The following is a 21,492-nucleotide window of genomic DNA, read 5'->3' on the forward strand; positions in this document are numbered from 1 at the left end:
GTCAGTATCCATTCTGTGTTTTCTTTGGATGCCTGGTTTGGGCCAGGTTGTCATGCTTCATCAGAGGTGTGACTGGGACTGTGGGAGCACAGAGGAGGTGGAACTTCCTGAGTGAGGGGTAATTTCCTGGAGGAGCCCGCTGTTACCACAGAGGGAAGAAAGGGTTGTGGGTGAAGACTGTTCCAGGTGAGACATGGTCTTGGGGCCACTGCTCTCCTACAGGAGGGACTGGCACACTTTTTGTGTAAAGGGCCAGGTAGTAAATATTATAGGTTTGTGGGCCGGTTGGGGTTTGTTGTAACTACTCAGCTCTGCTCTTGTAGCATGAAAGCATTGGTAGATGATTTGTCAACAAATGAGCATAGCTGTGTTTCAGTAAAACTTACTGATTGACATGACCCTTAAATCTCATAATTTCACATGTCACAAGTTTTTTTTTTCCCCAGTTCTTTTAATATATAGACAACATTCTTGGCTTATAGGACATACAAAAATTGGTGATGCCCTAGATATGACCTGTGGACTATAGTTTGCCATTCACCCATTGGCTCTCTTCTATATTTGCTTGTCAGGAAGATTTGCCAGGAGAGGAGAATCTCAGAGGGAAGAGAAGAGCTAGGAGTGTGGGACGTCAGAACCACTAATTGTTGTGAGAGAGAAAAGCCTGCACGTCTGTGAATGTCAGCGAATGTGAGGTGGTAAGAAAGGGAACACAACAAGGGACCATAAAAGGGAGGTGAATTTTGAAACATCTGCGTTGGCTGAAAATGCAGTGAGGTCTTTGTGAGGCTGACTGAAAATGCAGTGAGGTCTTTGCAAAGTAATTGAATTTATTTTCAGGGATATTAAAGAAACTTGCATGTATCATATAAACAGTTTTAATCCTATCAAGGCTTTATTTTCTGAATATCCTCCAATATTACCAACAAACCAGAATTTGGTTGAGCTTTATTTCTTGGTTTGTGTCATGAAATCAAGAGGCATGTTGAGTGTGCATTTGACTTCTTGTCTACCTTTTGAGAATTACTAAAGTTACAGTCAAATTAGAATGTCAAAAATGTTTTTTCCAAAACTGAGATTCATTATTTTACCAGAGTATATGCTCCACATTAACAGGGTGGAAATGAAGTTACCCCTCATCAGTTTGGTTAGTGATTTTCCCCATAGAGATGACAGTGTTCAGGAGAAGAGATTTCTTAAGGTATGTGACATGTTCTAGGTTTTTCAGTGCCGTATGTGTTGGCAGAAGAAAGGAAATTACATTCCCCTTTATGCCAAACACAGTGCTTTGTGCCTGTATGTATATCATTTTGTTAATCCTCCCAACAAGCATATGATGTGGGTATCAGTACTCCATTTTGCAGATGAGAAAACTGAGGCTCAGGGAAAATATGTAACTTTTTAAAAGTCACTTAGTTATTAAGTGGAGAAGACAAGATTTAAACTCAAATCTGCTTCTTCTTGAGAATAGGCAGGGAATAGGGGACTCTTCGTGTCTTGGAAGAGGAAGGCTTTGGGGGCCAGTTCTGGAGGAATGGAATTGTATGGATGACACTGTTCCTATAGCACCATCTGCTGGGTCTTAGGGAAATGCTAGGGAGTCTCCTTGTCCTTTCCCCTCATCTCCTCATGCAGTTTGTGAGAGTTCTTTGTAGTTTAGTCTCCATGAATGAGGAGACTATGTAAAAAACAGGGACATAATAGGCAGTGAATGTTGATTGTTAGGATTTCGGGGCAAGTCAAGTCAAAAGAAGTTAGATATAATGTAAAACTGCTCAACTAGCGTTTCCCTCCATATCCTTCTCTCCTCATACAGGGGTCATTGTTTCTCTTATCTCAAAAAATTTAAAAATGGATCTGATATAATTTTATAGCTTAGCGTGTATTATCTGGGAGGTGGGCCAGGTGTGCTGACATATCTTTCTGCTCCAGACCCAGGCTCTGGAGTAACTCTGCTTGAGTATTGGCCTTTTGTTCAGTTCTTTCTCTCTCAGTATTTTCTCTTTTCTCCTTCAGGTCCAAAAAAGGCTGGGAATCCAGAGCTCATTCTTACTTGTCCTCTTAGTTATTCTGTCAGTATCTTTCTCTAGTGTGTTTCCATCTCCTGAACTTGCTCTTTGATTCTTTTATTAGCATGGACATTCATAGCCTATATCCCTTAGTTCCTACCTACTCGAGGCTTTCTGCATACAGGCCTGCTCCATCAAAGTGGGCGGATGGAGGAGAGTGATTTGGAGTGCTTCTTAGGGCTCCTCCAAAGTGTTAAAGAGGCGGCACAAGAGACCTGCTAGTATGGGTGGTACCAGAGGAGATGTCGAGCTTCTGGTGTGGGAGGGGAAAAGCCAAGACACAGAGACCTTGGTTGTTGGGAGTCAGGTCCAGAACCTCTGTCTTTTACATGTGCGGGGGTGGGGGGAGGGAGAGGTAATGTGACAAATGCAATGAGTGTAAAACTGTTGTCTCTGTTTTCTCTCTGACCTTCTCTCCTCCTACTTGTCTTCTCCACATAGACTCTGCTGGGGCCATACAGCTTCCCTGTTATCTCCAAAACCTTCAGGCACACTCCTTCCTTAGGAATTTTATTTCAATAATGCTTGACCCTCAGATACCCATTTGGCTTAACCCTTAATCTCCTTCAGGTGGTTGCTGAAATATCAACATCATAAGGCCTACCATACCTATTCTATTTGATACATGCTCCTAATTTGCTATAGTATGGTTGGCTTATTTATAATGTAGAGTTTTGAGCGGAAGAGAGACATGATGTGACTGACTGCTGCGTTGATACTAGACCATAGTGAGATGAGGTAGAATAAGGAAGATCAGTCAGGTGAGAGATGAGGGGATGGTAGTAATCAAGGCCTCTGGCTTGGGTGACTATATGTGTGATATCATACACACTAAGAAAATAAATAAATGAGAAGGAGAAGGCTTGAGATGGGGGAATGATGATGAATTGTCATCTAATTTATCTCCATCATTGAATTTTCCCATCTTTTAATAACTCAGCTTTTTAAAAGAGCAGTGAGCACTCCCTGTCTCTGACTCTATTATCTTCCATTTACTCTCTAACCATTTACAATCTGAGTTTCACACTTTCTTTCAAGCTTTTTTGAGGGCTCCTTTTTCATGGCCTGTGCTTAAATGCTTTTGTTTGCAAAGCTCCATCCTTAGTTCACTGCCTGTTTGCATCAGTTTTTATCATTTATAAAGTATGATAATGGAGCAGGAAAGAAGCAGGACATATTGTTTATAAATTTTTATTGGCAGTTTTTATGCAATTAGGTAGTCTGAAATGAAAGACTTGGAAACTCTATGTATAAACTCAAGGGTGTTGCAGTTACAGTGATCTGGTGATGCTGTAAGACCTAATATATCCCCTTTAAGTGTCACGTATAATAACAAACTTGGCAGAAACTTCAAAACTTGAGTGCTCATATTTAACTGTTATTGAGCCCTACATAACAAAATTTTTGTATGATGTTATTATGTTTAAACTTATATCACTAACATACTGTAGCTGAGGAGGACAAGTATACACTATCCTTTAAAAGATTAACATTCCTAGGCCAAGGCACAAGATAAAATCCCAGAAGAAGAAATAAGTGATGAGAAGATAGGCAATTTATCTGAGAAAGAATTTAAAGTAATGATGTAAATAATGATGTAAAGTAATGATGGCCAAGATGTTCAGAGAAATCAAGAGGAGTATAGATGCACACAGTGAAGTTTTTAGCAAAGAGTTGGAAAATATAAAGAATACCCAAACAGTTGAAGAATAAAATCACTGAAATGAACAGTACACTAGAAAGAACCAAGAATAGACTAAATGAGGCAGAAGAACGGATCAGTGAGCTAGAAGACAGATTAGTAGAAGTCTACTTCAGAACAGAAAAAAGAAAAAGGAATGAAAAGAAATGAGGATAATTTAAGAGAACTCTGGGACAACATGAAGCACAATAATATTTGCATTATAGGGGTCCCAGAAGAGAATAGAGAGAGAAAGGACCTGAGAAAATTTTTGGAGAGATAATCACTGAAAACTTCCCCAACTTGGGAAAGGAAACAATCACCCAGGTCTAGGAAGCACAGAGAGTACCACACAGAATCAACCCAAAGAGGAACACACCAAGGCACATAGTCATTAAATTGACAACAATTAAGGAAAAGGAGAAAATATTAAAATTAGCAAGAGAAAAGCAATGAATAACATGCAAGGGAACTCCCATAAGGTTATCAGCAGATTTTTCAGCAGAAACTCTACAGGCCAGAAGGGAGTAGCATGACATATTTAAAGTGATGAAAGGGGGAAACTTACAACCAAGAATACTCTATCCAGCAAGGCTCTCATTCAGACTTGGTGGAGAAATCAAAAGCTTTACAGATAAACAAAAGCTAAAAGATTTTAGCACCACCAACCCAGCCTTACAACTAATGTTAAAGGACCTTCTCTAGTCATCAGACCATAAGAAAAGAGAACAAAAAGAAGAAAGGGGGGTGGGGGAGAGGCCTACAGAAGATTGCTTTGGCTGTTTAGGGTCTTTTGTGATTCCTTATAAATTTTGGAACTGTTTGTTCTAGTTCTGTGAGGAATATTGCGAATATTTTGACAGGGCTTGCATTGGATTTGTGGATTGCTTTGGGTAGTGTGGCAATTCTGATAGTGTTGATTCTTCCAGTACAAGAGGACAAGAAATCTTTCCACTTCTTTGTGTCACATTGGTTTTCAGAGTATAGGTAACCTTTATTTCTACGTATTTTGTTGTTTTTGATGTAATGGAAATACCTCTGCCAGTTATAAAATTCTGGTTTATGAAGTGAAAAAAAAGAAGTGAAGGGCCGCAAATGGCAAAGTACCCTTTTTTATGGGTGAGTTGTATTCTATTGTGTATGTTTGTGTGTGTGTGTGTGTGTGTGTGTGTATTTTGCATCTTCATTATCTATTCAACTACTGATGTGCACTTAGGATGCTTTCATATCTTGGCAATAATAAATAATGTTGCTGTTAATAATAGGGTGTATGTAGCTTTTTGAATTAATTCTTATTTTGTCGTTGGCTTTATTCCTTTGATAACTATGTAAGTTTAAAAAGCTAAAGCTCTAAATGTTCTTAGAAACAATGAACAGTACATATATATGTAAATTAAAAAATATGTGCAGTAAAAAAAATCTATCAAGCCATGAAAGACATGGAAGAAACTTAAAAGACATATTACTAAATGAAAGAAGCAAGTCTGAAAAGGCTACAAACTGTATGATTCCAACTAAATGATATTCTGGGAAAGGCACAGCTACAGAAACAATAAAAAGATCATGGTTTCCAGGGGTTTGGGGAGAGGGAGGGAGGGAGGGATGGATGAACAGATGGAGCACAAGGGATTTTTAGGGCAATGAAATTATTCTGTGTGATACTGTAGTGGTGGCTACATGTCATTATGCCTTTGTCAAAATCCATAGAATGTACAACATCAACGGTGAACCCTAATGTAAACTATGGACTTTGGTTGATAATAAAGTGCCCATGTTGGTTCATTGATTATACCAAATATGCTACACTGATGAGGGATGCTGAGGGTAGGGGAGTATATATGTGTGCATGGGGAGGGCTATGTGTGACTCTCTGTATTTTCTGCTCAATTCTGTTGTGAACCAGAAATTGCTCTAAAAGGATAAAGTCTCTTAAACAATACAAATGTAATCACGTGTTCTCTGTTTAAAATCCTTTGTTGGTTCTTGCTATCAGACCACAGAGACCAAAACACCTTAGGAGGGCTTCCAAGGAGCCTTTTGGTCTGGTTCCGAGGTTTCCAGAACCACATTACGCCATGTCCCTCACATTCATCTCATATCTTAGCTGTGCTGAGCTACTGTCAGTTCCTTTAGCACGTCTTTATTTTTTTATCTTTGGGATTTTGCAAGGATAGTTAACTCCCCTGGAATACTCTCCTTCCCTGGTCAACCTGGCACATGTCCAGTTGTAGAGATTCAATGCACATTTCTCCTAAACTCAAAAGGCTCATCTGAACCAGCTCTTCCTTACCACTAAGTATAGTTAGCCAGCACTCTCTACTTTCAACCACTGCTGCACATTAGTAATATCCTTTTTATTCTACTTTTCACACTGTCATATCTTTCCTCCCTGGGCAGTGAATTCCTGAAAAACAGATCTGTCTTTCTTATCTCCAAAATCTAGTGTAGAATTTGACAATTAAATGATTAATCATTTCCTTTAGTCTTTCTAATGAAAGAATGATATTCATTGAGAGCCAGACAACAACCATATTATCTGGATTCTGATCAGTCTAATTCTTATCCTCAGCTTTCTGTTGGAAAATGTGTGGAGATGTGTTTGGCACGTGGCTAGAGCCCAGACATCCATAGATATGTATTGTCCCAGCTGTTCCTCATGTGACAGGTTAGGAGAGAAGAGTGGAACAAGTCCTTGGGAGAGAAGAGGAATCAAAACTGCTGGCAGTATGGCCCCACAAAAGCCTAGAGACCATTTTGTTCCTTTTCATCTGGGGCTATATAGATAAATCATTTGTTAAATTAAAGCCACAATCTTATTATTAAAATCTGAGTCACTTTGGTAATAGCATAGGATATGATTGTCATTTACTCCTTTTCTTCTCATATCCCCTAGTCCTCTAAATATTAGCCTCTTAGCAGTAAGTGGTCACCTTGGTGGTGTGATTTCTGAACAACACCCTTGTTTAGATCCTGAAATTGCACCATCAGGCAATGACTAATATTTTTATATATTTTAATGATGTATCTTTCTGGAACCAAGGAGAGTCTTTGCTTCGATTATGATAAACTTTAATTTTGAGAATTTTGAGAATAATTTTGAGAATTTCAGATTCAACTGATCTTCTATTAAAGCCTTACTGCCAAGGAAGGAAAGAGACCTTGCTGAGTGAGTATGAAGATTTGCCTTCTCTTTTTGGCTCTAAAAGTAGAGCCATGCGCTGGTTTTTAGAGGAAGATGGGGAGGGAAACTGTTGCTTAATTTGGATCCATTGTGTGCTAGTCAGTAGCCTGTAGGAGAAGGAACATGGGCTTTGAGGCAGACCATCTGAGTTAAATTTTGACTTCACCACTCAGTCCGTACCTTTAGGTAAGTTACTACTGATATCTTTGCTCATCAGTTTTATAATTTGTAAAGGGTAAATTATAATTTTTTTTACCTTGCTGTATTGTGAAGACGGTGATATGTAGTGAGAAATCAATAAATTTCCATTGTCTTTTTTCTCATGGTAGAAAAATAACATCATTATTAAGTACTTTGGATAAGTTCAACTTACAGTAAGTCATTACCAGTAAAGTTGAATATTGCTAGCTGTGGATGAATTTTTTTTTTTTTGAGGTGTAACTGGCATATAACATTATATTAGTTTCAGGTGTACAACATAACGATTCAATGTTTGTATGCATTGCAAAATGATCACCACAAGTCTAGTTAACATCTATCACCATATATAGTTATAAAACTTCTTTTTCTTGTGGTGAGAACTTTTAAGATTTACTCTTCTAGCACATTCAAATATGCAATACAGTTATTAACTATAGTCACCATACTGTACATTACATCTGCATGACTTATTTGTTTTATAACTGAAAGTTTATAAGTTTTGGCACCCTGTACCCATTTTGATTACCCTGCAACCTCTACTTCCAGCCACCACCAATCTGTTCTCTGGTATCTATGAGCTGATTTTTAATTTTTGATGTTTGTTTGTTTTTTGTTTTAAGTTCCATCTGTAAGTGAGATCATATGGTATTTGTCTTCCTCTGCCTGACTTATTTCCCTCAGCATAAGGCCCTCAAGGTCCATCCATGTTGTTGCAAATGATAAGATTTCATTCCTTTTTATGGCTGAATAATATTCTATTACATAGGTGTATGTGTATATAATGTATATACATTATATATATACACACCTTGTTTTTATTTATCCATTTATCTACTGATGGACACTTGGGTTGTTTCTATATCATGGTTATTGTAAATGATGTTTCAGTGAACATGGGGGCTCATATATCTTTTTGAGCTAATGTTTTTGTTTTCTTTGGATAAATACCCAGAAGTGGAATGGCTGGATCATATGATAGTCCTAATTCTTAATTTTTTGAGGAATCTCCATACTGTTTTCCACAGTGGCTGCACCAATTTACTTTCTCACCAACATTGCATAAGGGTTCTTTTTTCTCCACATTCTCACCAACACTTGTTATCTCTTGTCTTTTTGATAAGAGCCATTCTGACAGGTCTGAGGTGTTCTCTCACTGTGGTTTTGGTTTGCATTTCCCTGATAATTGGTTATGTTGAGGACCTTTTCATATACCCGTTGGCTATCTTTGTTTTTTAATGGATTGTTTTTGTTTTTTACTGTTCTCTTGTATGAGTTCTTCATATATTTTGGAGTTTAACCCTTTGTCATATGTATGAATTGCATATGTTTTCTCCCATTCAGTATGTTTCATTGGATTAGCCTAGACTTTAAGCTGATGGTATTCAAGCTTGACTTCTGTCCTTGTGCTCCTTAGATTTCATGTTTGCACCTGCATAGAGTATCCAATTGCATTTCAAGTTTCCACATATCTCTTTACCTCTAGGAAACTGGATTCTTTTCTGTCTGTCCTATCCGTGTCCTAATTGAGGGATTCATTTACACTCTGACCTTTAATTTTTTTTTCCTAGAGGAAGTTGACAAGGTAAGGGTAGTAGTTTTGAAACATTTCCTCAAATTGTTCGACACTTCTCTCTTTGAAAGATGGGAGTTTTTCTGTTTGAGTTTAAGTTAACCTTTGTGACTTGCTTATAGCTAATAGAATACAGAAGAAGTGATTCTGGGTCATTTCTGAGTCTAATTCAGAAAAGACCATGCAGCTTCTATTTGGTTTTCTTGGCATGCTTTCACCGGTGAAGGCTGGGTGTTGTGTAAAACATCAGACTACTCTCGGATTTCCAGGCTGTAAAGGCCACTTACAGGTGCTCCAGTCAGTGGCCCAGCTCAGCCCCCAGCTGACAGCCAGCATCAGCTGTCAGTCATGTGGATGAACCATCTTGTATGTTTTACCTAATTAATGCTTCAGATTGAAACCCTAGGTGACACCTAACTATAACTTGAGAGATCAATTGAGAACTGCTCAGCCAAGCCCTTCTAAGCCTAAAGATCTGGGACTCACCCTTGAATCTACACTCTCTCTTTTATTCCAAAACCAATCCATCAGCAAGTTCTATTGCTTATGTCTTCGAAATATGCACTCCCTCTATTCCCTCTCCTCTTGTCCCAGCTGCTATAAGTTTTTGCATTGACTCCTATTATTCATTTTCTAATCTTGTCTTTAATCCCAACTAAAATATATCCTCCATCAAGTAGTTAAAATAATGTTTTTAAAATGAAAAATCAGATTTTTATCATTCTACTGCTCAAAATCCTGCAAAGGCTTCCTATCAAATCAGAATAAAATCCAGCCTTTGCACAGGTACCAAAACAAAAATGGACAAATGGGACTACATCAGACTTAAAAATGTTTACGCATCAAAAACTACAACAGAATGAAAAGGAAACCTATGTTATAGGAGAAAATATTTGCGAATCATTTATCTCATAAGAGGCTAGTGTCCAAAAAAATATATATATATAAAGAAGTCCTATAACATATCAGTAATTTAGAAACTGATTAAAAATGGGCAAAGGACTTGAGTAGACATTTACCCAAAGATGATATGTAAAAAATCAGATGTGCAACATCACAAATTATGAGAGAAATGCAAATCAAAACCATAATGAGATAATACCTCATACCAGTTAGGATAGCCACTGTCAAAAGAACACAAAATAACAAGTGTTGGTGAGGACCTGGGGAAACTAGAACCCTTGTGCACTATTGCTGGGAATGTAAAATGCTGTAGCTCCTATGGAAAAAAGTATGATAGTTCCTCAAAAAATTAAATATGAAATTACTATATGATCCAGCAATCCCATTTCAATCCAAAAGAATTGAAAGCAGGGTCTGGAAGAGATATTTGCACAGCCATGTTCATAGCAGCATTATTCAAAAATAGCCAAAAGGTAAAAGAAGCCTAAATGTCCATCTGACAAACAAATGGATAAACAAAATGTGGTATATACATGCAGTGGAATATTACTCAGCCTGCCTTCAAAAGGGATAAATCTGACATGCTACAACATGAATGAGCCTTGAGGACACTGTGCTAAGTGAAATAAGCCAGTCACAAAAAGACAAGTATTCTGTGATTCCACTTATATGAGGTATCTAAAGTAGTCAAATTAATATAAACAGAAGGTAGAATAGTGGTTACTGGGGGCTGCGGGGGGGGGGAGGAGAAATAGGGAGTTATTGTTTATTGAGTATAGAGTTTCAGTTTTGCAAGATAAAAATGTTCTGGAGGTTGGTTATACAACAGTGTGAATATACTTAATACTACTAAACTGCATAATTAAAATGGATAAAATGATGTATTTTAATGTTATATGTGGTTTTTTTGTTTGTTTGTTTTTTGCTACAAATTAAAAAAGAAATCTAATCTCCCTACTGTGGCTTCCAAGATACTACATGACATGATCCCTATTTAATTCTCAAAAATTATCTCCTGCAGACTTTTTTCCCCAGCCCTCACCCTCAGAATCTCAATACCTGAGGACACTTAGGGGTGGGAAAAACCTAAGGAATTTGGTTGGAAATTAGTTTTTGGTTTTCTCACAGGAGCAGTGAGCTAAGTTATTTACTCTGAATTTCCTTTATTGTTTCCAATTCCTTAAAAACCATTCATTCCTAAGCATTCCAACAAAGTTTACCCCATGACCTCTCCACAGAAATAACTGTTTACAAGTCCCAAATGTCAGGTTACCAAATCAATGAACATATTTCATTCTTGATTTTACCTGAAATTTGAAATATTCAAACTTTGATAACACTTTTTTCTTTCAGTGAAAAGTGGAAGATAGAATCAGTTTTCAAATATTGTTCCCAGTGCCTACTTTTTGTGTGACTTTAGTGGTGGGGTTTCTCAATATTCTAGACTTGGTTCTCACTGTCAACCTTCTCATTCAATCATGCCTATAGCTTGATTCATAATGACAAACATTTACTGGTTGCTGATCGTGTCTTTGGCACTGTCTGGATTTTGCAGTTTTGTAAGGTTTATCTGGGGACAGTACTTCAAACAGGCACATGAGATAACCAAGGAGGGTATTGCCCCCTTCATGTGGCTTATGGAGCACAAACATAGACATGAGATTGTTTGAGGCCAATTAGAAAAATGAGCTTGTTTTCTACTTTTCATTCAATCCCTGTTCATATTACAGATCTTTCAAACTTAGACAAAAAATTTCAGCTTAGCTTTATTTAAGTAAAAGTCAAAGAAAGGCAGATTTTATAAATGCTTTTACAGAACAACTAAACTCAGATTTCTGACAGACAGCTGCAAAATGTGAACATTGTACTAAGCATTGTCTTATGTATGGTCTGATACTGTGGAAAAGGAAAACTTGGATATGATTCTCACAGTGTGATATTCCTTCAATGGCAGAACCTTGTTCACTGTTTGCTACATGTATTAGCTCTCCTGCCTAAATCATAACATATGCGTGTTTTCTTTCAAGAACAGGAGGACATTTTAAAATGGCTTTTCCTTTCTCAAGAAATTTGAGCACATTTTCCTGCTCTCATTAGTTTCTATTGGAAAATATCTCTTTGTGTCGTTGTAATAAGGACCTATGATCAGTAATTCTTCTTTGGACACCTTGCTTCTTTGACATGGTGTATATAAGCCTTTTGGTCATATAATTTTCCAGGGACAGAGAAAAAGGATGTCATTCTTATCATGGGAAGGTAAGTCTTTTTTTGGGGGGGGTGGGGTCTATGAGAAACAAGAATGGAAGAGACAAATGATGACATATAATCAGTTATTTATTTTCAATTTTCATGCAGTTCACCTTTTTTGATTTTATATACCTAAGGTGATTAATGAATGCAAAAGTACAGAGTTCGAATGGAAAGATAATAAAGGCAAGTGTACTATGCCATAATATTAACAAAGCACCTTTAACCTAAAGAATGCTTGTCTTATACATTTGCTTACATTGATATATTGGACAAACATTAATGTAACAGTCTGGAGGATAATAAAATATATCTCTCAGAAGAAAAAATACTTGAGCTCCAATCTCCCCAATACACATGCGTTCCTAAATGTAGAACTAGATAATATAGATTTCTTCTATTAAATACTTCAAAATCATACAATTCAAAAATTGTTAAGAATAAAAAGAAACTACCACCAATGGAAAAAAATACTGTAAATATTTTCAAATAAGTACAAGAAAAGATACCAACCCTGAAAGCATAATGATAGTTTTCTTAACGCCAAGTTGTGTTTGTCATTCTCCTATTATTTCAGTAAGTTACTTTTTTTAACTTATTATTAGTTTCTCATTATTAATAAAAGTATCTGTGGAACTGATGAAATCCCAACGATTTTAAACCAGGATGAATATTACTGGCTGTTATATTGGACCTGATGTATTCTGAAGGGGATTGAGACCTGTCCCTGAAAGACACACGATTGGAATCATGACGGACAACACCACCATGAAAGTGTCCATATCCTGACTCTCCATAGTCATAATCTGCATTTCCATAGCTGCCATGTCTCCAACCTTGAAATGTACCATGTGTTTCATTCCGTGACCTGGAACCAGACGTTCTATAACTAGCTGCAGACTGTCTACCTCCCACTTGAGAATTACCTTCACTGTCACTGAACTGAACATCACTAGACCCTGGGTGTCTACGGCTACCGGACACATCTGAGGTTTGTCCGTGCTCAGTCCGTGAGTGTCTGGAGCTGTCTCGTTCCTGCTCATGGCGGCGCCCCTGTCTGTGGGCAGCGCTGCTTCCGGACTCTGCGTGGACAGAGTCCCTCTCTCTAGGGGAGGCCCTGTGCCCTTGCTGAGAGTCTGAGTGCCTAGAGCTGACTCGCGCCTGGCCATGGGATCCCTCCTGCTGGTGCCTTGAGGTGGACCCAGATCTTCCCTGGGTGGTCACAGCTTGTCTCCCTGCATTTTGCTCGGAGCGCTCGCTGTCGCTGGCCGGGCTGACAGCGGATTCCCTGCGTCTACGGCTACCGGACACATCTGAGGTTTGTCCGTGCTCAGTCCGTGAGTGTCTGGAGCTGTCTCGTTCCTGCTCATGGCGGCGCCCCTGTCTGTGGGCAGCGCTGCTTCCGGACTCTGCGTGGACAGAGTCCCTCTCTCTAGGGGAGGCCCTGTGCCCTTGCTGAGAGTCTGAGTGCCTAGAGCTGACTCGCACCTGGCCATGGGATCCCTCCTGCTGGTGCCTTGAGGTGGACCCAGATCTTCCCTGGGTGGTCACAGCTTGTCTCCCTCCATCTTGCTCGGAGCGCTCGCTATCGCTGGCCGGGCTAACAGCGGATTCCCTGCGTTTACGGCTACCGGACACATCTGAGGTTTGTCCGTGCTCAGTCCGTGAGTGTCTGGAGCTGTCTCGTTCCTGCTCATGGCGGCGCCCCTGTCTGTGGGCAGCGCTGCTTCCGGACTCTGCGTGGACAGAGTCCCTCTCTCTAGCGGAGGCCCTGTGCCCTTGCTGAGAGTCTGAGTGCCTAGAGCTGACTCGCGCCTGGCCATGGGATCCCTCCTGCTGGTGCCTTGAGGTGGACCCAGATCTTCCCTGGGTGGTCACAGCTTGTCTCCCTCCATCTTGCTCGGAGCGCTCGCTGTCGCTGGCCGGGCTGACACTGGATTCCCTGCGTGTACGGCTACCGAACACATCTGAGGTTTGTCTGTGCTCAGTCCGTGAATGTCTGGAGCTGTCTTGTTCCTGCTCATGGCGGCGCCCCTGTCTGTGGGCAGCGCTGCTTCCGGACTCTGCGTGGACAGAGTCCCTCTCTGTAGGGGTGGCCCTGTGCCCTTGCTGAGAGTCTGAGTGCCTAGAGCTGACTCGCGCCTGGCCATGGGATCCCTCATGCTGGTGCCTTGAGGTGGACCCAGATCTTCCCTTGGTGGTCACAGCTTGTCTCCCTCCATCTTGCTCGGAGCGCTCGCTGTCGCTGGCCGGGCTGACAGCGGATTCCCTGCGTGTACGGCTACTGAACACATCTGAGGTTTGTCCGTGCTCATTCCGTGAGTGTCTGGAGCTGTCTCGTTCCTGCTCATGGCGGCGCCCCTGTCTGTGGGCAGCGCTGCTTCTGGACTCTGCGTGGACAGAGTCCCTCTCTCTAAGGGAGGCCCTGTGCCCTTGCTGAGAGTCTGAGTGCCTAGAGCTGACTCGCGCCTGGCCATGGGATCCCTCCTGCTGGTGCCTTGAGGTGGACCCAGATCTTCCCTGGGTGGTCACAGCTTGTCTCCCTCCATCTTGCTCGGAGCGCTCGCTGTCGCTGGCCGGGCTGACACTGGATTCCCTGCGTGTACGGCTACCGAACACATCTGAGGTTTGTCCGTGCTCAGTCCGTGAGTGTCTGGAGCTGTCTCGTTCCTGCTCATGGCGGCGCCCCTGTCTGTGGGCAGCGCTGCTTCCGGACTCTGCGTGGACAGAGTCCCTCTCTCTATGGGAGGCCCTGTGCCCTTGCTGAGAGTCTGAGTGCCTAGAGCTGACTCGCGCCTGGCCATGGGATCCCTCCTGCTGGTGCCTTGAGGAGGACTCAGATCTTCCCTGGGTGGTCACAGCTTGTCTCCCTCCATCTTGCTCGGAGCGCTCGCTGTCGCTGGCCGGGCTGACACTGGATTCCCTGCGTGTACGGCTACCGAACACATCTGAGGTTTGTCCGTGCTCAGTCCGTGAGTGTCTGGAGCTGTCTCGTTCCTGCTCATGGCGGCGCCCCTGTCTGTGGGCAGCGCTGCTTCCGGACTCTGCGTGGACAGAGTCCCTCTCTGTAGGGGTGGCCCTGTGCCCTTGCTGAGAGTCTGAGTGCCTAGAGCTGACTCGCGCCTGGCCATGGGATCCCTCCTGCTGGTGCCTTGAGGTGGACCCAGATCTTCCCTGGGTGGTCACAGCTTGTCTCCCTCCATCTTGCTCGGAGCGCTCGCTGTCGCTGGCCGGGCTGACAGCGGATTCCCTGCGTGTACGGCTACCGAACACATCTGAGGTTTGTCCGTGCTCAGTCCGTGAGTGTCTGGAGCTGTCTCGTTCCTGCTCATGGCGGCGCCCCTGTCTGTGGGCAGCGCTGCTTCCGGACTCTGCGTGGACAGAGTCCCTCTCTCTAGGGGAGGCCCTGTGCCCTTGCTGAGAGTCTGAGTGCCTAGAGCTGACTCGCGCCTGGCCATGGGATCCCTCCTGCTGGTGCCTTGAGGTGGACCCAGATCTTCCCTGGGTAGTCACAGCTTGTCTCCCTCCATCTTGCTCGGAGCGCTCGCTGTCGCTGGCCGGGCTGACACTGGATTCCCTGCGTGTACGGCTACCGAACACATCTGAGGTTTGTCTGTGCTCAGTCCGTGAGTGTCTGGAGCTGTCTTGTTCCTGCTCATGGCGGCGCCCCTGTCTGTGGGCAGCGCTGCTTCCGGACTCTGCGTGGACAGAGTCCCTCTCTGTAGGGGTGGCCCTGTGCCCTTGCTGAGAGTCTGAGTGCCTAGAGCTGACTCGCGCCTGGCCATGGGATCCCTCCTGCTGGTGCCTTGAGGTGGACCCAGATCTTCCCTGGGTGGTCACAGCTTGTCTCCCTCCATCTTGCTCGGAGCGCTCGCTGTCGCTGGCCGGGCTGACACTGGATTCCCTGCGTGTACGGCTACCGAACACATCTGAGGTTTGTCCGTGCTCAGTGCGTGAGTGTCTGGAGCTGTCTCGTTCCTGCTCATGGCGGCGCCCCTGTCTGTGGGCAGCGCTGCTTCCGGACTCTGCGTGGACAGAGTCCCTCTCTGTAGGGGTGGCCCTGTGCCCTTGCTGAGAGTCTGAGTGCCTAGAGCTGACTCGCGCCTGGCCATGGGATCCCTCCTGCTGGTGCCTTGAGGTGGACCCAGATCTTCCCTGGGTGGTCACAGCTTGTCTCCCTCCATCTTGCTCGGAGCGCTCGCTGTCGCTGGCCGGGCTGACACTGGATTCCCTGCGTGTACGGCTACCGAACACATCTGAGGTTTGTCCGTGCTCAGTCCGTGAGTGTCTGGAGCTGTCTCGTTCCTGCTCATGGCGGCGCCCCTGTCTGTGGGCAGCGCTGCTTCCGGACTCTGCGTGGACAGAGTCCCTCTCTGTAGGGGTGGCCCTGTGCCCTTGCTGAGAGTCTGAGTGCCTAGAGCTGACTCGCGCCTGGCCATGGGATCCCTCCTGCTGGTGCCTTGAGGTGGACCCAGATCTTCCCTGGGTGGTCACAGCTTGTCTCCCTCCATCTTGCTCGGAGCGCTCGCTGTCGCTGGCCGGGCTGACACTGGATTCCCTGCGTGTACGGCTACCGAACACATCTGAGGTTTGTCCGTGCTCAGTGCGTGAGTGTCTGGAGCTGTCTCGTTCCTGCTCATGGCGGCGCCCCTGTCTGTGGGCAGCGCTGCTTCCGGACTCTGCGTGGACAGAGTCCCTCTCTGTAGGGGAGGCCCTGTGCCCTTGCTGAGAGTCTGAGTGCCTAGAGCTGACTCGCGCCTGGCCATGGGATCCCTCTTGCTGGTGCCTTGAGGTGGACCCAGATCTTCCCTGGGTGGTCACAGCTTGTCTCCCTCCGTCTTGCTCGGAGCGCTCGCTGTCGCTGGCCGGGCTGACAGCGGATTCCCTGCGTCTACGGCTACCGGACACATCTGAGGTTTGTCCGTGCTCAGTCCGTGAGTGTCTGGAGCTGTCTCGTTCCTGCTCATGGCGGCGCCCCTGTCTGTGGGCAGCGCTGCTTCCGGACTCTGTGTGGACAGAGTCCCTCTCTGTTGGGGTGGCCCTGTGCCCTTGCTGAGAGTCTGAGTGCCTAGAGCTGACTCGCGCCTGGCCATGGGATCCCTCCTGCTGGTGCCTTGAGGTGGACCCAGATCTTCCCTGGGTGGTCACAGCTTGTCTCCCTCCATCTTGCTCGGAGCGCTCGCTGTCGCTGGCCGGGCTGACACTGGATTCCCTGCGTGTACGGCTACCGAACACATCTGAGGTTTGTCCGTGCTCAGTCCGTGAGTGTCTGGAGCTGTCTCGTTCCTGCTCATGGCGGCGCCCCTGTCTGTGGGCAGCGCTGCTTCTGGACTCTGCGTGGACAGAGTCCCTCTCTCTAAGGGAGGCCCTGTGCCCTTGCTGAGAGTCTGAGTGCCTAGAGCTGACTCGCGCCTGGCCATGGGATCCCTCCTGCTGGTGCCTTGAGGTGGACCCAGATCTTCCCTGGGTGGTCACAGCTTGTCTCCCTCCATCTTGCTCGGAGCGCTCGCTGTCGCTGGCCGGGCTGACACTGGATTCCCTGCGTGTACGGCTACCGAACACATCTGAGGTTTGTCTGTGCTCAGTCCGTGAGTGTCTGGAGCTGTCTCGTTCCTGCTCATGGCGGCGCCCCTGTCTGTGGGCAGCGCTGCTTCCGGACTCTGCGTGGACAGAGTCCCTCTCTCTAGGGGAGGCCCTGTGCCCTTGCTGAGAGTCTGAGTGCCTAGAGCTGACTCGCGCCTGGCCATGGGATCCCTCCTGCTGGTGCCTTGAGGTGGACCCAGATCTTCCCTGGGTGGTCACAGCTTGTCTCCCTCCATCTTGCTCGGAGCGCTCGCTGTCGCTGGCCGGGCTGACACTGGATTCCCTGCGTGTACGGCTACCGAACACATCTGAGGTTTGTCTGTGCTCAGTCCGTGAGTGTCTGGAGCTGTCTCGTTCCTGCTCATGGCGGCGCCCCTGTCTGTGGGCAGCGCTGCTTCCGGACTCTGCGTGGACAGAGTCCCTCTCTGTAGGGGTGGCCCTGTGCCCTTGCTGAGAGTCTGAGTGCCTAGAGCTGACTTGCGCCTGGAAATGGGATCCCTCTTGCTGGTGCCTTGAGGTGGACCCAGATCTTCCCTTGGTGGTCACAGCTTGTCTCCCTCCATCTTGCTCGGAGCGCTCGCTGTCGCTGGCCGGGCTGACAGCGGATACCCTGCGTGTACGGCTACCGAACACATCTGAGGTTTGTCCGTGCTCAGTCCGTGAGTGTCTGGAGCTGTCTCGTTCCTGCTCATGGCGGCGCCCCTGTCTGTGGGCAGCGCTGCTTCCGGACTCTGCGTGGACAGAGTCCCTCTCTGTAGGGGTGGCCCTGTGCCCTTGCTGAGAGTCTGAGTGCCTAGAGCTGACTCGCGCCTGGCCATGGGATCCCTCCTGCTGGTGCCTTGAGGTGGACCCAGATCTTCCCTGGGTGGTCACAGCTTGTCTCCCTCCATCTTGCTCGGAGCGCTCGCTGTCGCTGGCCGGGCTGACACTGGATTCCCTGCGTGTACGGCTACCGAACACATCTGAGGTTTGTCCGTGCTCAGTGCGTGAGTGTCTGGAGCTGTCTCGTTCCTGCTCATGGCGGCGCCCCTGTCTGTGGGCAGCGCTGCTTCCGGACTCTGCGTGGACAGAGTCCCTCTCTGTAGGGGTGGCCCTGTGCCCTTGCTGAGAGTCTGAGTGCCTAGAGCTGACTCGCGCCTGGCCATGGGATCCCTCCTGCTGGTGCCTTGAGGTGGACCCAGATCTTCCCTGGGTGGTCACAGCTTGTCTCCCTCCATCTTGCTCGGAGCGCTCGCTGTCGCTGGCCGGGCTGACACTGGATTCCCTGCGTGTACGGCTACCGAACACATCTGAGGTTTGTCCGTGCTCAGTCCGTGAGTGTCTGGAGCTGTCTCGTTCCTGCTCATGGCGGCGCCCCTGTCTGTGGGCAGCGCTGCTTCCGGACTCTGCGTGGACAGAGTCCCTCTCTGTAGGGGTGGCCCTGTCCCCTTGCTGAGAGTCTGAGTGCCTAGAGCTGACTCGCGCCTGGCCATGGAATCCCTCTTGCTGGTGCCTTGAGGTGGACCCAGATCTTCCCTGGGTGGTCACAGCTTGTCTCCCTCCATCTTGCTCGGAGCGCTCGCTGTCGCTGGCCGGGCTGACACTGGATTCCCTGCGTCTACGGCTACCGGACACATCTGAGGTTTGTCCGTGCTCAGTCCGTGAGTGTCTGGAGCTGTCTCGTTCCTGCTCATGGCGGCGCCCCTGTCTGTGGGCAGCGCTGCTTCCGGACTCTGCGTGGACAGAGTCCCTCTCTGTAGGGGTGGCCCTGTGCCCTTGCTGAGAGTCTGAGTGCCTAGAGCTGACTCGCGCCTGGCCATGGGATCCCTCCTGCTGGTGCCTTGAGGTGGACCCAGATCTTCCCTGGGTGGTCACAGCTTGTCTCCCTCCATCTTGCTCGGAGCGCTCGCTGTCGCTGGCCGGGCTGACACTGGATTCCCTGCGTGTACGGCTACCGAACACATCTGAGGTTTGTCCGTGCTCAGTCCGTGAGTGTCTGGAGCTGTCTCGTTCCTGCTCATGGCGGCGCCCCTGTCTGTGGGCAGCGCTGCTTCCGGACTCTGCGTGGACAGAGTCCCTCTCTGTAGGGGAGGCCCTGTGCCCTTGCTGAGAGTCTGAGTGCCTAGAGCTGACTCGCGCCTGGCCATGGGATCCCTCCTGCTGGTGCCTTGAGGTGGACCCAGATCTTCCCTGGGTGGTCACAGCTTGTCTCCCTCCATCTTGCTCGGAGCGCTCGCTGTCGCTGGCCGGGCTGACACTGGATTCCCTGCGTGTACGGCTACCGAACACATCTGAGGTTTGTCCGTGCTCAGTCCGTGAGTGTCTGGAGCTGTCTCGTTCCTGCTCATGGCGGCGCCCCTGTCTGTGGGCAGCGCTGCTTCCGGACTCTGCGTGGACAGAGTCCCTCTCTGTAGGGGTGGCCCTGTGCCCTTGCTGAGAGTCTGAGTGCCTAGAGCTGACTTGCGCCTGGAAATGGGATCCCTCTTGCTGGTGCCTTGAGGTGGACCCAGATCTTCCCTGGGTGGTCACAGCTTGTCTCCCTCCATCTTGCTCGGAGCGCTCGCTGTCGCTGGCCGGGCTGACAGCGGATTCCGTGCGTGTACGGCTACCGAACACATCTGAGGTTTGTCCGTGCTCAGTCCGTGAGTGTCTGGAGCTGTCTCGTTCCTGCTCATGGCGGCGCCCCTGTCTGTGGGCAGCGCTGCTTCCGGACTCTGCGTGGACAGAGTCCCTCTCTGTAGGGGTGGCCCTGTGCCCTTGCTGAGAGTCTGAGTGCCTAGAGCTGACTCGCGCCTGGCCATGGGATCCCTCCTGCTGGTGCCTTGAGGTGGACCCAGATCTTCCCTGGGTGGTCACAGCTTGTCTCCCTCCATCTTGCTCGGAGTGCTCGCTGTCGCTGGCCGGGCTGACACTGGATTCCCTGCGTGTACGGCTACCGAACACATCTGAGGTTTGTCCGTGCTCAGTCCGTGAGTGTCTGGAGCTGTCTCGTTCCTGCTCATGGCGGCGCCCCTGTCTGTGGGCAGCGCTGCTTCCGGACTCTGCGTGGACAGAGTCCCTCTCTGTAGGGGTGGCCCTGTGCCCTTGCTGAGAGTCTGAGTGCCTAGAGCTGACTCGCGCCTGGCCATGGGATCCCTCCTGCTGGTGCCTTGAGGTGGACCCAGATCTTCCCTGGGTGGTCACAGCTTGTCTCCCTCCATCTTGCTCGGAGCGCTCGCTGTCGCTGGCCGGGCTGACACTGGATTCCCTGCGTGTACGGCTACCGAACACATCTGAGGTTTGTCCGTGCTCAGTGCGTGAGTGTCTGGAGCTGTCTCGTTCCTGCTCATGGCGGCGCCCCTGTCTGTGGGCAGCGCTGCTTCCGGACTCTGCGTGGACAGAGTCCCTCTCTGTAGGGGTGGCCCTGTCCCCTTGCTGAGAGTCTGAGTGCCTAGAGCTGACTCGCGCCTGGCCATGGAATCCCTCTTGCTGGTGCCTTGAGGTGGACCCAGATCTTCCCTGGGTGGTCACAGCTTGTCTCCCTCCATCTTGCTCGGAGCGCTCGCTGTCGCTGGCCGGGCTGACAGCGGATTCCCTGCGTCTACGGCTACCGGACACATCTGAGGTTTGTCCGTGCTCAGTCCGTGAGTGTCTGGAGCTGTCTCGTTCCTGCTCATGGCGGCGCCCCTGTCTGTGGGCAGCGCTGCTTCCGGACTCTGCGTGGACAGAGTCCCTCTCTGTAGGGGAGGCCCTGTGCCCTTGCTGAGAGTCTGAGTGCCTAGAGCTGACTCGCGCCTGGCCATGGGATCCCTCCTGCTGGTGCCTTGAGGTGGACCCAGATCTTCCCTGGGTGGTCACAGCTTGTCTCCCTCCATCTTGCTCGGAGCGCTCGCTGTCGCTGGCCGGGCTGACACTGGATTCCCTGCGTGTACGGCTACCGAACACATCTGAGGTTTGTCCGTGCTCAGTCCGTGAGTGTCTGGAGCTGTCTCGTTCCTGCTCATGGCGGCGCCCCTGTCTGTGGGCAGCGCTGCTTCCGGACTCTGCGTGGACAGAGTCCCTCTCTGTAGGGGTGGCCCTGTGCCCTTGCTGAGAGTCT

General features: G+C 47.5%; 1 protein-coding gene and 1 long non-coding RNA gene across 12 annotated transcripts in view; one reads left to right on the top strand and one right to left on the bottom strand.

Annotated features, from left to right (window-relative positions):
• The window catches only part of LOC123617868 (uncharacterized), a 150,872-nt gene that overhangs the window by 19,762 nt on the left and 109,618 nt on the right, over positions 1-21,492 (top strand). For 6 of the 11 annotated variants that reach the window (XR_012501289.1, XR_012501291.1, XR_012501297.1 and 3 more), the window contains one exon: positions 573-698. The exons of the other annotated variants lie outside the window; for them this stretch is intronic. This is a non-coding gene — a long non-coding RNA (uncharacterized LOC123617868). The remainder of the gene's footprint in view (positions 1-572; positions 699-21,492) is intronic. 11 annotated transcript variants of the gene reach the window in all.
• On the bottom strand, positions 11,922-14,530 carry LOC141574405 (uncharacterized). Its single transcript, XM_074349961.1, has 2 exons — positions 14,465-14,530; positions 11,922-13,634 (listed from the first exon to the last, which is right to left on the bottom strand). The coding sequence occupies exons 1-2, from the start codon at positions 14,528-14,530 to the stop codon at positions 12,468-12,470; spliced, it is 1,233 nt and encodes a 410-aa protein (XP_074206062.1). The 3' UTR covers positions 11,922-12,467.

The sequence above is a fragment of the Camelus bactrianus genome, chromosome 21 (genome assembly GCF_048773025.1).
Source record: "Camelus bactrianus isolate YW-2024 breed Bactrian camel chromosome 21, ASM4877302v1, whole genome shotgun sequence".
In the NCBI taxonomy this organism is placed as follows: domain Eukaryota; kingdom Metazoa; phylum Chordata; class Mammalia; order Artiodactyla; family Camelidae; genus Camelus; species Camelus bactrianus.